Raw genomic sequence first — 14,294 nt, 5'->3', positions numbered from 1 at the left:
ATCTAATCTCTCTCTCTCTAGTATTATCATATAATATATATTATAGTTAGTTTGTTGTAGTTCTTTGTGGTTCTGGTGACAGATAAAGTAGACAGATAGTATCTTATGTCTGGAGCTAAGGAAGGAAAAAAGGGAAAGTGAGTCAGAAGGACTGTCACAAACAGTATAGCCTATCAAAAGTACTGGGGGATAGGTTTACAGGCACAACCCTCAGAACATTCATGTTCTAAGAGGTAAACAAACCATAGAGAGCTATCTATCTATCTATCTATTTATCTATCTATCTATCTATCTATCTATCTAGCCATCTATCTTCTATCTATCTATCTATCTATCTATCTATCTATCTATCATCTATCTATCTATCTAGCCATCTATCTTCTATCTATCTATCTATCTATCTATTTATCTATCTATCTATCTATCTATCTATCTATCTATCTATCTATCTATTCACCCATCTACATATTGATCTATCACCTACCTATCATCTTCCTCCCTATCTTCTTATATAAGATCTAAATTCTATAAATATCTATAAGAGAAATAAATTGGGAAAGAGGGAAAGGTCAATGAGTCACTCTTTTGGATAGAGTTATCAGTGATGTTATGGACCTGTCACAACAGTATTTCCTGATAGAAGGCAACCAAGGAAGTTACTTTAGATTTGAAATTGAAGTATTTGCTACCCATGTAAGATTTGAGAAGACACTCAAATGGAAGGAAATAGCCATGTTAATTTTTAAAGAAGAAACTTCAAAGGCTCTAGATTTAGCAGCAAGCTTCTATGTTGCATACGTAAAAGAGAGAAAACAATGAAGAACACAGGGACGAGAGAAGTGGATTACAGAGCAGAAATTACAAAATTACAGACGTAGCAGGGTCAGGGTGGAACAGATATTTAAACGGTACACATGGATTAGAAATGTGTCCTGGCTGCATTTGCCTGGTGTGCTTTTCTGCTCAATTTCATTCAGTCATTTCAGACAAATGCTGTTGGCAAAGGTACTAGCAGTCGTTCTCCACCTGTGGGCTGCCACTCCTTTGGGTTCAAGTGACTCTTTCACAGGGGTTGCAAAAGACCATTGAAAACCACAGATATTTACATGACAACTATCACAGTTATGAGGTGGGAATGGAAGTAATTTTGTTGCTGGGGTCCACCACAACATGTATAACTGTATAAAAGGTTTGCAGCACTAGGAAAGTTGAATAAACTACTGTGCTAAATGAAGAAGAGATAATGTTGGCTCAGAAATAAATTAACAACCATGACAACCATTTATGTTATAGTGCATACAAAAGAAATGAACTGATTAAAAGGTATGATATATACGACAGGGTTGTGTATCATTTGCATTTACTGTACCAGGGCATGTATTCTATGTTCAAAATATATGCATCAAAGACATACTAAAATGAACATTATATGGGTTGGCAAGGTGCTATTTAGGAATAAAGTAACAATTAGTGAAAATAGAATCAATGAACTTGAAGTAGATGAGGGAGGCATATATGGGAAAATATGAAGGGAGGAAAGGTTATATATCCAAACAAAAAAGACATATTACTATATCTAACACAATTTTTTCCTCAGAAAGTCATCCATTGTTTTTCTACTATGATAAATTTAAAAAGTAAGTTTCTACACTGCTTTCTCATTTTAATCACCTTTTGCCTGCATTATCTTGTTTAATATTCATAAAGGTTATGACTGAATCAATTGTGATTACTTTCGTTTTAAAGATCCATAAACGGATGCTAAACATTTAAATAACTTCGCTAAAACTATACAATGAGTTTGTGATATAAGGAGGCCTGGCCTCACTACACATACATGTATCTGGTCTGGTCTACACTAAGTTGACTAAGATGCCTTACTTATCCTTGTGCTAAAGATTCCCCTGGAAAGCAATGGAAGAAAGAACACAGGATCATCAAGCTATATTATATATAGAGATATATTTCTGGAGGTTTCCAGATGAGACCCAATTAATAACCATGCACATGAAGTTAAAACATACTCAGATTAGTGTGCCATTATTCTGTAATTGTGTCTCGACAAGATTAATGTTTGGATCAGACATATAACCAGAAACTGTCGCTAGGCCTTGCTGTTTTTACACGTAGAAAATTCTATGATACTTTTGGTTTCTGGTTTTCAAAACCACTACAATGAATGAGTTGTAAATGTCACATTCTTTGAAGTTTCTACTGAGTATACAAATCTCCAGTTTCTTCATTTGCAGATTAATCTCAGTGAGGCACTCTCTGAGCTCAGGATTTCTTCAAGATCTTCCCAGGAATGTTACTTGTCATTCTCTCAATATCTCAGCACTGAACCTCATGGCAAGATTTCTGTTGGAGGACCTTTTCCTAGAATGTGCACAATTTTCATCTTTAAGACTCCATGCATTTACCTCCTCCTACTTCTTAAATATCAGTAGAGAACTCCATTCAATTTGCAGTTGAATTGGCAGGTGAGCATCCTCTATTACTCTAATACTGAATAATGAGTTTATATTTGTAATTTTTAGGTTAATATTTATTTGCCATCATTAATATAAACTTATGCTCTGTTTTGTATCAGCCAGCACCTGACATACTATCACCTAAAAATCATTTACTATTTGAAAGTACTATTAATGGCTTGTTATAAATAATATTCAATCCCATCCTCTTTTTACTGTACTTTTGTTTTCCAATTATAAACATGTTACATGTTAAGGCCTTCAAACAGGGAAAGGTGGCTTCAATAATGTATCTTTTTCTTATTCTTTCTAGCTGTGGACTGGTGTATACTTTGTAACTGATTGGTGATGAATACTTTTGTCAGATTAGTTGACAATGTCAACAAGACAGGTCTTCCAGTATGTACCTTGTATTATCGACTCTACACATGGATAACTAAAGAGCCTTGAACTCATTGGCACAGGTGGGAATTTCCTAAACAGAACTCTAGTGGCTCAAGCTCCAAGATTAAGAACTGATAAATGGGACCTCATGAAACTGGAAAGATTATATAAGGCAAAGGACATAGTCAATAGGATAAACTGGCAACCTACAGATTGGGGAAAAATCTTCACTAACCTCACATGCGATAGAAAGCTAATATCCAAAATATGCTAATATCCAAAATATATAAAGAACTCAAGAAGCTAACCTCCAAAAAAAAAAAAAAAAAAAAAAACAAACAATCCTTTCAAAAATCAATGAAGATCAAAGACACAACTTAAAATAGAAACTGATGAGAAACCATTTGTAAAATCAAAAGTCACTTACAGGAACCAGGAATTTTTTAATCTCTTCCAAGGCATGACTCATCCGTGAATAAGCTTCCCCGGGTGGAGCAAACACTTCAATTAATACATGCAGCTCATCACTCAGGTGGGCATACTTGGCCTCCCCACTCTTCCTCAGCTCTTCTTCCTGTGAAGAAGTTATATTTTGACATATGGATCCACTCATTTTGCATTAATTTAACATTTCTTGAGAACATGACAAAGGGCTACCATGTAAGCAAATTTTCCAAAGGGAGAAAGAAATTCTTTGAGAAATAAATATCTGCTGCAAGACAGTTAACCATTTTCAAATCATTTTCAAATTTGGATTTTTAATGGCACCTGCCATTGTCCTCAGCTGCACAATTTTTAACCAGTTTAATGAAATGTTAACCTTGTGAGGGTGAGACATTTAAGTGATGTTTATTCTTGTACAAACATCACTGCATTTTTTGAGGACAAGGTTCTTTTTTTATCTGATGTAAAGTACTTTTCAAATAATAAGTAGATGACCATTGAGTTGCACAGGAAAATCCATTTTAATATTTGCAGAAATTACATGAAATATTGGTGGGAAACAAGGGCTCATCTTTCATGCAGTTCCCCCACTGCCAAAATATCACAGAGAAATACAAGAAAAAAAAGACAATACTTTTAGAATTTCAAATTGGACAAACTTTGCTTAAGAAATATAAAGAGCTAGGAAGTACCTTTCAAAATAATCACATTTATAGTCATTAGGGAAACAAAAATCAGAACTACTTTAAAATGCCATCTGACTCCAGTCAGAATGGCCATTGTTGTGATTGCAATGCCAACACTGTGTGTGTTGTTGTGATAAAGGTGAAATATTTTACACTGTTGGTTTGAGTGAAAGCTAGTGTAGCTACTCTGGAAATCAGACCAGAATTTTCTCAAAAACTAGAAGTGCCATATGTCCCGATATTCTAGGCCACACCCAAGGACTTTCTATCATTACAGGGACACTTCCACTGGCACTCTTTTGGCACTAGCTGAAAATGTACCCAACCTAGACATTCAAAAACAGATAAGAAGGTAATAAAAATATGGTATATATAGCAATATAATTCAGCTGTATTGATAACCAAAATAGCCTAATTTTCAGGTAACTAGATAGAACAGGAAAAGATCCTAATTTCTGAAGCCATGAAGGACAAAGGGCACCAGTTCCCTCTCATAAGTGGATTCTTATTTCAGGTCTTTTGTTTTCCATATTTAAGTTGCAGCCCAGGTAGAAGTCATGGAAACTCAGAAAAAAAAAAAGGTATTAGCAAGAGGCATAAATGAAGGAAAAGAATAGGATATTGTACATGAAGAAAAACTGAAGGGGTGGATGTTATGTGGGGTGGAAAGGCTTGGGCAGGGAGGAGTATAGTTGCTAAGAGGTAGGTTAAATACAAGTAATATGAGAGAAGAGAGAGGTGCCTGTAACTAAGAGACAGAGTGGGTGGAGGGAGCTGGAGCTTAAAGGAGAGGAAGTTCTTGTTTGTAATAATCAATATTAAAGATGTGTAAGAGGGTTTTATACTGGTTAATAAAACCATGGTTAATACAGTGGTTCCAAAATATATATTCTGCCGGATGGTGGTGGTGCACGCCTTTAATCCCAGTACTTGGGCGTCAGAGGCAAGCAGATTTCTAAGTTCTAGGCCAGCCTGTTCTACAAAGTGAGTTCTAGGACAGCCAGGTCTATACAGAGAAACCCTGTCTCGAAAAACAAAAAACAAAACAACAACAACAAAAAAAACCAAAAAAACAAACAAACAAAAAACACAAAAATATATCTTCTAAAAAATGGAGGCCAGGGACTAGAGAGATGGCTCAGAGGTTAATAGAACATACATTAGTCACAATATATATATATGAGATCAGTGTTACTTACATGGGTGGACAGTGCAGTTCCAAGAACATATGGATTATTTTATAATTTTATTTTTCTGTTATGTGTACATGTGTTTTTGTTTGAAAAAAATGTCCACCGAGTACGTGCCTTTTCCCATGGAGGCAAGGAAAAGAGCTATCAGGTACCTTGGAATGGCAGAAACTGATGATTGGGAGCCAATGTGTGATTGCTGGGTGCTGAACCCAGGTCGTCTGCAAGAGCAGAAAGTACTCTGAACTACTGAGATCCAGCCTCAGCACTAGGAGGGCCCTGAGAAGGGGGTGAATGGGAGAGGCGCTGATTCATTAATGACTCAGAGACAGCAGTGGATGCAGGCTGGCAGTTCAAGTGCTCTCTCTCTCTACCCGCGGATTCTCATCATTCTCGCTTCTCTTCCTTTCTTCCTTCTCAGTCTTTTCCCTTCTCCTGACCAGAGAGCCCAAATCCAGCTTTTTTTTTTCTTACCAAAGCTACATCATCACGGCTTTGAATATTGTTAATTATTTTTAGAAATCTTTAAATTTATATAAATTTTATGACTCCCGGATCATTACTCCCAACCCCTGTGCTTCCTTAACACAGAAATTAATCCCAAAGCAGGGACACATTTACTTATGGTTTTCACATAGCCTGTTCTTCACAGTTAGGTGAACACAGCTCTTGCTGTTGCTTGGTAGAGCAAACAGCAGTCTTTAGTAAGTACTTTCATGTAAGAACAGAAAGGTGATAGACTACTGAAGTTACGATAATTTTTTTCTTACAAAATTTTAAAATTCATGCACATAAAGCAACTAGCTCTCTAATATCACTCTAAATCTAAATTGTCATTTCCAATCTTTCAGGAGAACAAAGCACTAACTTTTTAATGCTTTTATATCATATTTATTTCCCCAATCTTTGTCTCCTATACTAACAATCTCAGAGCCTCCTGTAATCTCTTTCTAATGCTATTTACTTCTAGATCATATAACAAGTCTTTCTCTTATAAAATAAACCCATTTATCATTTGCTTCTGTTTTATAGATTCCTTCTTTTCCTATCCAGGCCTTTTCATCATGAGACCATGTTAACTTTTTATCCTTGATGCCCCCAAGTTTACCCTGGCTCATGACTGTAGCACTCATTGAGCCAGAGGGTACAGGTATCTTCTCATAATTCCAAATTCAAGGCCATCTGTGGCAATGAACTGTTTCTACAAATGTAGAAACCATGTAGGATTTTGTGGACTCTCTAGTAATGTTGTCTAGATCCTTTCCCATGCCTTTAAAGGTCAAGTGGAAGGCTTGTTCCTTGTCTTCCACATCCTCATGACCCCATCAATTCCTCAATCTTGAGAACTGCATCTGTTTTGTTGTTGTTATTGTTGTTTTGTTTTTATTATTATTATTATGGAGTGATTATCTATGAGTAATGGGGGAAAAATTCCCCAAATACAGTGTTTGAAAGTAAAATGAAGAGACAGCAGATCAGCTTCAGGGCAACAGCAGTCATCAGCACATGTGAGGATCAATGGCTTCGGGATGCTCCATTTATAGTCCAATATACCAATATTCGGGAAGTCCAATTATACCTTCAAGAAGCAAACTGTGTAAGCAGAAGGAGGCATAGTACTATATGGACTTAGAAGGATCTTAGCAACATCCAGGTGCATGAATTGTATCACATCTTTTCTTACACAGCCATGCTTGATCTGGCATTTAATCACCGAGACGTTTCTCCAATCCAAAAACATGAGTTATTCACCAACACTATTAACCTGAGACAAAACTTCTGAACAATGAAGAGTATACTTGCACAGATCATATATATATATATATATATATATATATATATATATATATATATATATATACTTGTGTGTGTGTGTGTGTGTCTATGTATAAAGGAGATACTCAGTGCTTAAAAGCACTTGCTGCTTTGTCAGAGAATAGGAGCTGGGTTCCCAGATACCACATTGGGCAGCTCACATTCTGCTGTGCCTCCAGATCTTTTGTTCTTACAGACATACACACACACACACACACACACACACACACACACACACACACACATCAAGAACAGAACTAAAATGCCCTGTATGTATGTATCTTTCTTCACTCTTATACATTTCAGGACAGCCTAGGGAATGGTGCCAGCCACAGTGGACTGGATCAGTTGTTAATCAGAACAATCCCTCACAGATATGCCCACAGGCTTAGCTGAGGTTATCCCTCTGTTGAGACTCTCTTCTCAGTTGATCCTTCATTATACAAGTTTATATTTAAATTATGCATCACAACTTAACTTACAAAAGATGCTTTGAATAGAAGTTCGATTATACCTTTAAGAAGCAAACTACTATATAAGCAGAAGGAGGCATAGAACTATATAGACTCAGAAGGGTCTTAGCAATATCTACCAGGGAACATCTCCAGCAAAGAAAGAGTCCTCTGCCATATACTGAGCTACATGTGCTCAACTTGACCTGTTAGAAAATACTGAGTAGTAGATATTTTACTTGTAGCACAATAAACTAAAATAATATGCAGCTTAGACATGGCAATGACTAGAATTATTTCCAGCTTTAAAATTTTGTAGTTAATCCATGGCTTAATTTAAACATAAGTGTTTGAAAATACGGTTTCTCAAAAGATTATCTTCTATAATGTATTTCCAGGGCAACAAACGTTGAAAAGTGTGAAGTAAATGGGACCTATTTTTAGAGCCTCTGCAATCTAGATGTGAATTAAAAGCCATGGTGTTTTCTACATGTGGTATTTAAGCCAAGATACTTAATTGAGTGAATTTTAGCATTTTATCCGGGCAACAGGAAACCCTAAGTTGCTTTGGTGATGTATGTCTGCAGTCCCTGCTACTTTGGAGCTAAAACAAGAGAAGCTCACAAGAGTGAGCTCTTCTCTCACCTCAGACAAATAAAAGATTTTGATAAGCAAGTAAGTCCGCTTTAGATTTCCATGGAAAGATGCTGCTTTTTATGCTGATGCGCTGCAAGCATACGTCCCTGTCATATTTTTAATACCAGAGAAGTTAAAGCCTACCCTGCTCCCCTGGGAGGGAGCAAATAACTCAGTTATGGTTTTCTTTTAAGGGTCTGGATTGTGATCTGCCTGACTACAAAATTACATTTGCAGGTCAATTACATATTTTTAACATTTAATTCACTTGAGATAATATTATCTGAAAAGTTTCAAATACACTTGCAACACACAGGGCAGAGTGTTTGAGTTAGATGCTAATTTAGTTATTAGGTTAATTCAACGAAGACCATATTAAGGGGTTATATGGTTGTATGATATTTTAAACCCAGAAGTTGAACTGTTTTGGAAAAATGAGGAAAAACTGTTATCATTTTTTGTCTTAGACTCCATTGCATGAAATATTAAAATGCCATAGGCTATGTGACACACACATCAGACTACTGATCCTGTTGGCAGGGTGGTCTGCCATGCTTACAGACAGCTATGTTCTCTACCTTAGGTGACACAGAAGGAAGTCCCTGGTGCCATATTTGCTAATAAGGACAGGGATCCAAGCAGAGAAGGCTTTTTGCTTTTTATTTTTGTTTTACCTTTTGTATTGTTATAATGATGTGCTTAATGTGACATCAGAGCGATTCAGTTCCTAACATATTCCAAAAAGGAACTGTCCAATTTATCAACACCTCTAGTGATGGATAAGAAAGAAAATCACAGAATTTGTTAAGTTAGGCATATAGGAAGTTGGGTTAGAGTCTTTAATAAGGGTTCATTTTTTAATATTTGTATTTATTTATTCAGTTTACATTCCAATCTCTGTCCTCCCATTCCCCCTCACATAGTCCCTCCCTGCATCCCCCTACTCCTTCTCCTGACAGGATTGGGCTCCATGTATATACCCCCACCTGTCACATGAAGTCTCTGGGTGCATCCTCTCTCCCTGAGGCCAGACAAGGCAGCCCAGTTAGGAGAAAGGGTTCCACAGAAAGACAACAGCTTTAGGACTGTTCCTTCTCCAGCTGTTGGGGACCCACATAAAGACTTAGCTCACACCTGCCTGTGGACTTAGTCCAGCCCATGTATGCTTCTTGGTTGGTGGCTCAGTCCCTGAGAGCTCCCAGGGGTCCAGGTTAGTTAACACTGTTGGTTCTATGTGGTTTCTATCTCCTTCAGGGCCTTCAGTACTTCCCTCAACTCTTCCATAAGGGTCCCTGACCTTGGTTCAATGTTTGGCTGTGAGTCTCTGCATCTGTTTTAGTCAGATGCTCAGTGGGGCCTCTCAGAGGACAGTTATGTTGGGCTCCTGTCTGAAACCAACAGAAATATTTAAATCTTTTTTTTTTTTTGAGAAGTTTAAATCTTATGCACCCTCTTTATGTCCTGTATCCTTAACCCACCATACTAGTATCTGTGCTTTCAGTTTAGGAAAGCAAACACATACACATTTCCCCCATTGTGCTAAGTTCACTATGTAAGCTGGTGAAGCTGGAATAATTTGTAAGGCTTCATTTAGAGTGTGGTAGAACACAGTCACGTTATGTTAAAAGAAGGAAGAGAGTGGCAGTTAACCCATCCAGTTTGTGTCTTTATAATCACGGTTAACAATCCCAGTTTTTCCATGTGTTAGCATACAAATTTGGCAGATTTTTTTAACTTGTTATTTGGTGTGTCTGCTTACTCACAACATGCAGACAGTGGTAAGAAGAACCACACAGAGAGCAGTAAGCACCTGTCACTATTGCTAAATGCTCTCATCATACACAGCTCATGTTTGAAACAATATACCAAATTATATATGAACAAATGAGTTCATGTCTTCTAAGATCCCAATAAATCTCCAACGGTAGCTTTTCCAGTGATATAAACAAACTAGATAATAGAAAAGTTGAAAATGCATTATGTACAGTATATGAAGTTTTATGCTTTGGTTTTTACTTAAGCAATCATTATTGTCGTGTTTTATCCTAAGTTGTTGTGTTTTACCCTAATTTACTAAAGTGCTTTCTGCAGGCTTTTTCTTCTTAATGCCCAAGGGATCTTTCTTCTAACATAAATCCTTTTCAGAAATAAATAAGACTATTGTCTGCAGGACTTTCACCATCAAGAAGTTCAAATAAACACACATTTATTATTCATGTGGTGGCCAGAATGGGATTTGTCTAAATCCCCAGTTTAAAAGCATTTCAAAATGGCACTTGTTGAAAAATTTTGAGTGAGTATAAATAAATAGTATGAATTATATACAGAGAAAAGCAGACACACATAAGTACACAGTACAGAAGCAATGGCCAGATGCTGAGCAAGAGCTCACCCCTGCTTGTCTGCACTGTTTGCAGAAAATGTTCTCCTAGGCTGAGGCCTTTCGTAGTCTTGGCAGTCAGCTCTATGAAGGTAATCTTTTCATGGTTACACACTTCGCATTCAATAGGGCTTAGCACAGTTTGGGAAGATGTTGGAGGGAGACCCAGCTACCTGATTGCCTTAGGGTTTCTACTTGTACAAAGAAACACCATGACCAAAAAACAAGTTGGGGAGGAAAGGGTTTATTTGACTTACACGTCCATGTCACTGTTCACAGGAACTCAAATAGGACAGGAATCAGGGGCAGGGGATGGTGACACTTACTGGCTTGTTCCTCGTGCCTTGCTCAGCCTGCCTTCTTACAGAACCCAAGCCTACCAGCCTAGAGATGGCACCATCCACAGTATGCTGAATTCTCCCCCATCAATCCTTAATTAAGAAATACTGTACAAGCCGGACAGTGGTGGCACACGCCTTTAATCCCAGCACTTTAGGCAAGCAGATTTCTGAGTTCAAGGACACGATGGTCTAGAGAGAGATTTCCAGGACAGCCAGGACTACAAAGAGAAACCCTGTCTCAAAAACCAAAAAAACCAACCAACCAAAAAACAAACAAACAAAAAAGAAATGCCTGACAAGCCGGTCTACAACCCAATCTTATAAGGTACTGTCTTAGTCGGGGTTTCTATTCCTACACAAATATCACGACCAAAAAGTAAGTTGGGGAGGAAAGGGTTTATTCGGCTTACATTTCCATACTGCTGTTCATCACCAAGGAAGTCAGGGCTGGAACTCAAGCAGGTCAGGAAGCAGGAGCCTGATGCAGAGGCCATGGAGGGATATTCCTTACTGGCTTGCTTCCCCTGGCTTGCTCAGCCTGCTCTCTTATAGAACCAAGATTACCAGCCCAGAGATGGTCTCACCCACAAGGGGCCTTTCGCCTTGATCACTAATTGAGAAAATGCCTTATAGTTGGATCTCATGGAGGCATTTCCTCAACTGAAGCTCCTTTCTCTGTGATAACTCCAGCTGTGTCAAGTTGACACAAAATTAGCCAGTACAATTGACCCCTTGTCAATTTGACACACAAACACATCACTAGTAAGCCTCAACCCTTAATTTCGTATTCATCCCCAAGATCTAAACAACTTTAAAAGTACCACAGTCTTTACATATTAAAAGTCAATCTCTTTAAAATGTCTAATATCTTTTAAAATCCAAAGTCTTTTTACAATTAAAAGTCTCTTAACTGTGGGCTCCACTAAAATAGTTTCTTCTTTCAATAGGCACAGGGTACAGTCACAATCAAAATAAAAAATCAATCTCTAACCATCCGAAGTCTGGGATCCAACTCAGGGTTCTCTGGGCTCCTCCAAGGGCTTGGGTCACTTCTCCAGCCATGCCCTTTGTAGCATACGCATCGTCCTCTAGGCTCCAGATGCCTGTACTCCACTGCTGCTGCTCTTTGTGGTCATTTCATGGTACTGGCATCTCCAAAACACTGCATGGCCCCTTCAGTCCTGGGCCAAAAATTGCAACTGAGGCTGTACCTTCACCAATGGCCTTCCATGGCCTCTAACAGTGCCAAGCCTCAGCTGCTCTGTGTGACCCCTTAATGATTTCAAAACCAGTACCATCTGGGTGACCCTGACACATTACCAAGTCCTGTTGCAGCAGGAGTACAACATTGGCCATCTCTGGAACACAGCCTCTTTGTGCTTTCTGAAAACACTTCCCAGAAGATGGCACCTCAATGATATTGGTCTCTTCTTAATCACCACTAATTTCTTAGCTCTAGCTAACCAGAATCAATAGTCCCACTAATGCAAAAGTTTCACTTTAGTAGTTCTGGTATCTTGTTAATCACAGCTGATTCTTCAGCCCCAGTTAACCAGAACCACAGAATCTTCCCAATCAAAATATCAATGGCCCTGAAAAGAGTCTTTAATTTTCCCCCTAAAATTTCACAAGCCAGACCTCCATCTTCTGCACTGTTCTCAACATTATCTTCCAAGCTCCTACACAACATCTGACAGAGCTCTTAACAGCAAATGGATCTTCAAGCCCAAAGTTCCAAAGTCCTTCCACAGTCCTCCCCAAAACATGCTCAGGTTGTTACATGAACATCCCACTCCTGGTACCAATTTGTCTTAGCCAGGGTTTCTAGTCCTGCACAAACATCATGACCAAGAAGCAAGTTGGGGAGGAAAGGGTTTATTCGGCTTACTCTTCCATACTGCTGTTCATCACCAAGGAAGTCAGGACTAGAACTCAAGCAGGTCAGGAAGGAGGAGCTGATACAGAGGCCATGGAGGGATGTTCCTTACTGGCTTGCTTCCCCTGGCTTGCTCAGCCTGCTCTCTTATAGAACCAAGATTACCAGCCCAGAGATGGTCCCACCCACAAGGGGCCTTTCCCCCTTGATCACTAATTGAGAAAATGCCTTATAGTTGGATCTCATGGAGGCATTTCCTCAACTGAAGCTCCTTTTTCTGTGATAACTCCAGCTGTGTCAAGTTGATACAAAACTAGCCAGTACTGGTACCTTCTTAATTGAGGTTCTTCCTCACAGTTGACTACAGCATCTGCCAACTTGACATAGAACTATCAAGCACACTGGCCTAAGTAACTATGTCTTGAACCTCTGATCATCAAAGTTGTTTGCCTTCTTAACCACACTTATTGAGGACCTTTGGGGAGTAGAATTAATAGACCAGTAGATGAGCATATTTAAAAAAAAAATAGACATAAACTGTCTCCAACTAAGCATCTGTAAGACTGACTATACCTAAGCCAGGGCAATTACTCTTGGTAGTGAGGTTACAGGTGTAGCAGAAGCAGTCTCAGGAGAAACAGTTTGGTTCCCTTAAGAAAGGACAGAGATAACATCAATAATGATTTCTTAGAGTTTACCTTGAAGAATAAGAAGTGGGACATTGATCTACTAGACCATACTATGATCATGGATAGTTAATATACAGACCTCATGCCCTCATTCCTCCATTATTCCTCTACTTTAATCACATCCGTACCCCTGAGTCAAAATTTCAGTCACTAGACCCTCCATATGCTCTGCTTGGCATTTACTGAAACTATTTACCCTTCATCTTTACAGTGTATTGATTACATCTAATTTTTGTGTTTTTAGCAGTATGTGGTCCTGACTGGCTTATCAGGATGGTTGTATAAGTCATGATTGTGGCAACCAGCAAAGCTCCTAGAAGGAAGATGAAAGTCCAGGATTTTGACATTGAATCAATGTTGCAATACTGAATTTGAGATCTTAGCCTTCCTATATGGTAACAACCCTGGTTGGGAAATATCAAATCATACACTGTGGGATACAGTAAGGATACTGTCACTTCCCAACGCATAAAGTATTGTTGTCAGAAGTTGTGTCCTGATATACTGAAAAGACCCTGTTAGCTCTTCAAGGAAAACAAGGGGAAAAAATCTTAACCCAAATGAATCTACTGGACAGTTAATTTGCAGTTTGTCTGCCCTCTCCAAGTATCAGACTTCTGTTGATACATTGTATCTAAAATCCTAATACTAAGGACAGCCTCGTCTATTTTGTGTCAACAAGGTAATTTAAGGACACTATCATTTACTTTTCCTTATTGCTGTGGCAAAAGCAACTCAAGAAAGGGATTGGTTTTCAGATTTTGGTTTGTTTTAGAAAACAGATTGATGAGGCAGTCCGTCAAAGGAAGATACATGGAATCAGGAATATGGGGCACATGGTTACACTGCATCCACAACAGAAAGGAAAGTGAAGAATGTTGCCAAAACCTTTTTGTTTTTACCCATGTTCATCCTTCCAGAACTGAAAGC

At 38.4% G+C, this 14,294-nt stretch overlaps 1 protein-coding gene across 4 annotated transcripts in view; it reads right to left on the bottom strand.

Moving 5' to 3' along the window:
• The window catches only part of Khdrbs2 (KH domain containing, RNA binding, signal transduction associated 2), a 532,623-nt gene that overhangs the window by 286,925 nt on the left and 231,404 nt on the right, over nucleotides 1-14,294 (bottom strand). For all 4 annotated transcript variants that reach the window (XR_001783140.2, XR_001783141.2, XR_373242.4 and 1 more), the window contains exon 4: nucleotides 3,283-3,429. Coding sequence is in view for 1 of the 4 variants with exons in the window: in NM_133235.3 (NP_573498.1) it covers nucleotides 3,283-3,429 (147 nt within the window). In the remaining 3 variants the exon portion in view is untranslated. The remainder of the gene's footprint in view (nucleotides 1-3,282; nucleotides 3,430-14,294) is intronic.

The sequence above is a fragment of the Mus musculus genome, chromosome 1 (genome assembly GCF_000001635.26).
Source record: "Mus musculus strain C57BL/6J chromosome 1, GRCm38.p6 C57BL/6J".
Classification (NCBI taxonomy): Eukaryota; Metazoa; Chordata; class Mammalia; order Rodentia; family Muridae; genus Mus; species Mus musculus.
Note: the sequence above shows the minus strand (reverse complement) of the source record. Positions and strands in the feature narration are given on the sequence as shown.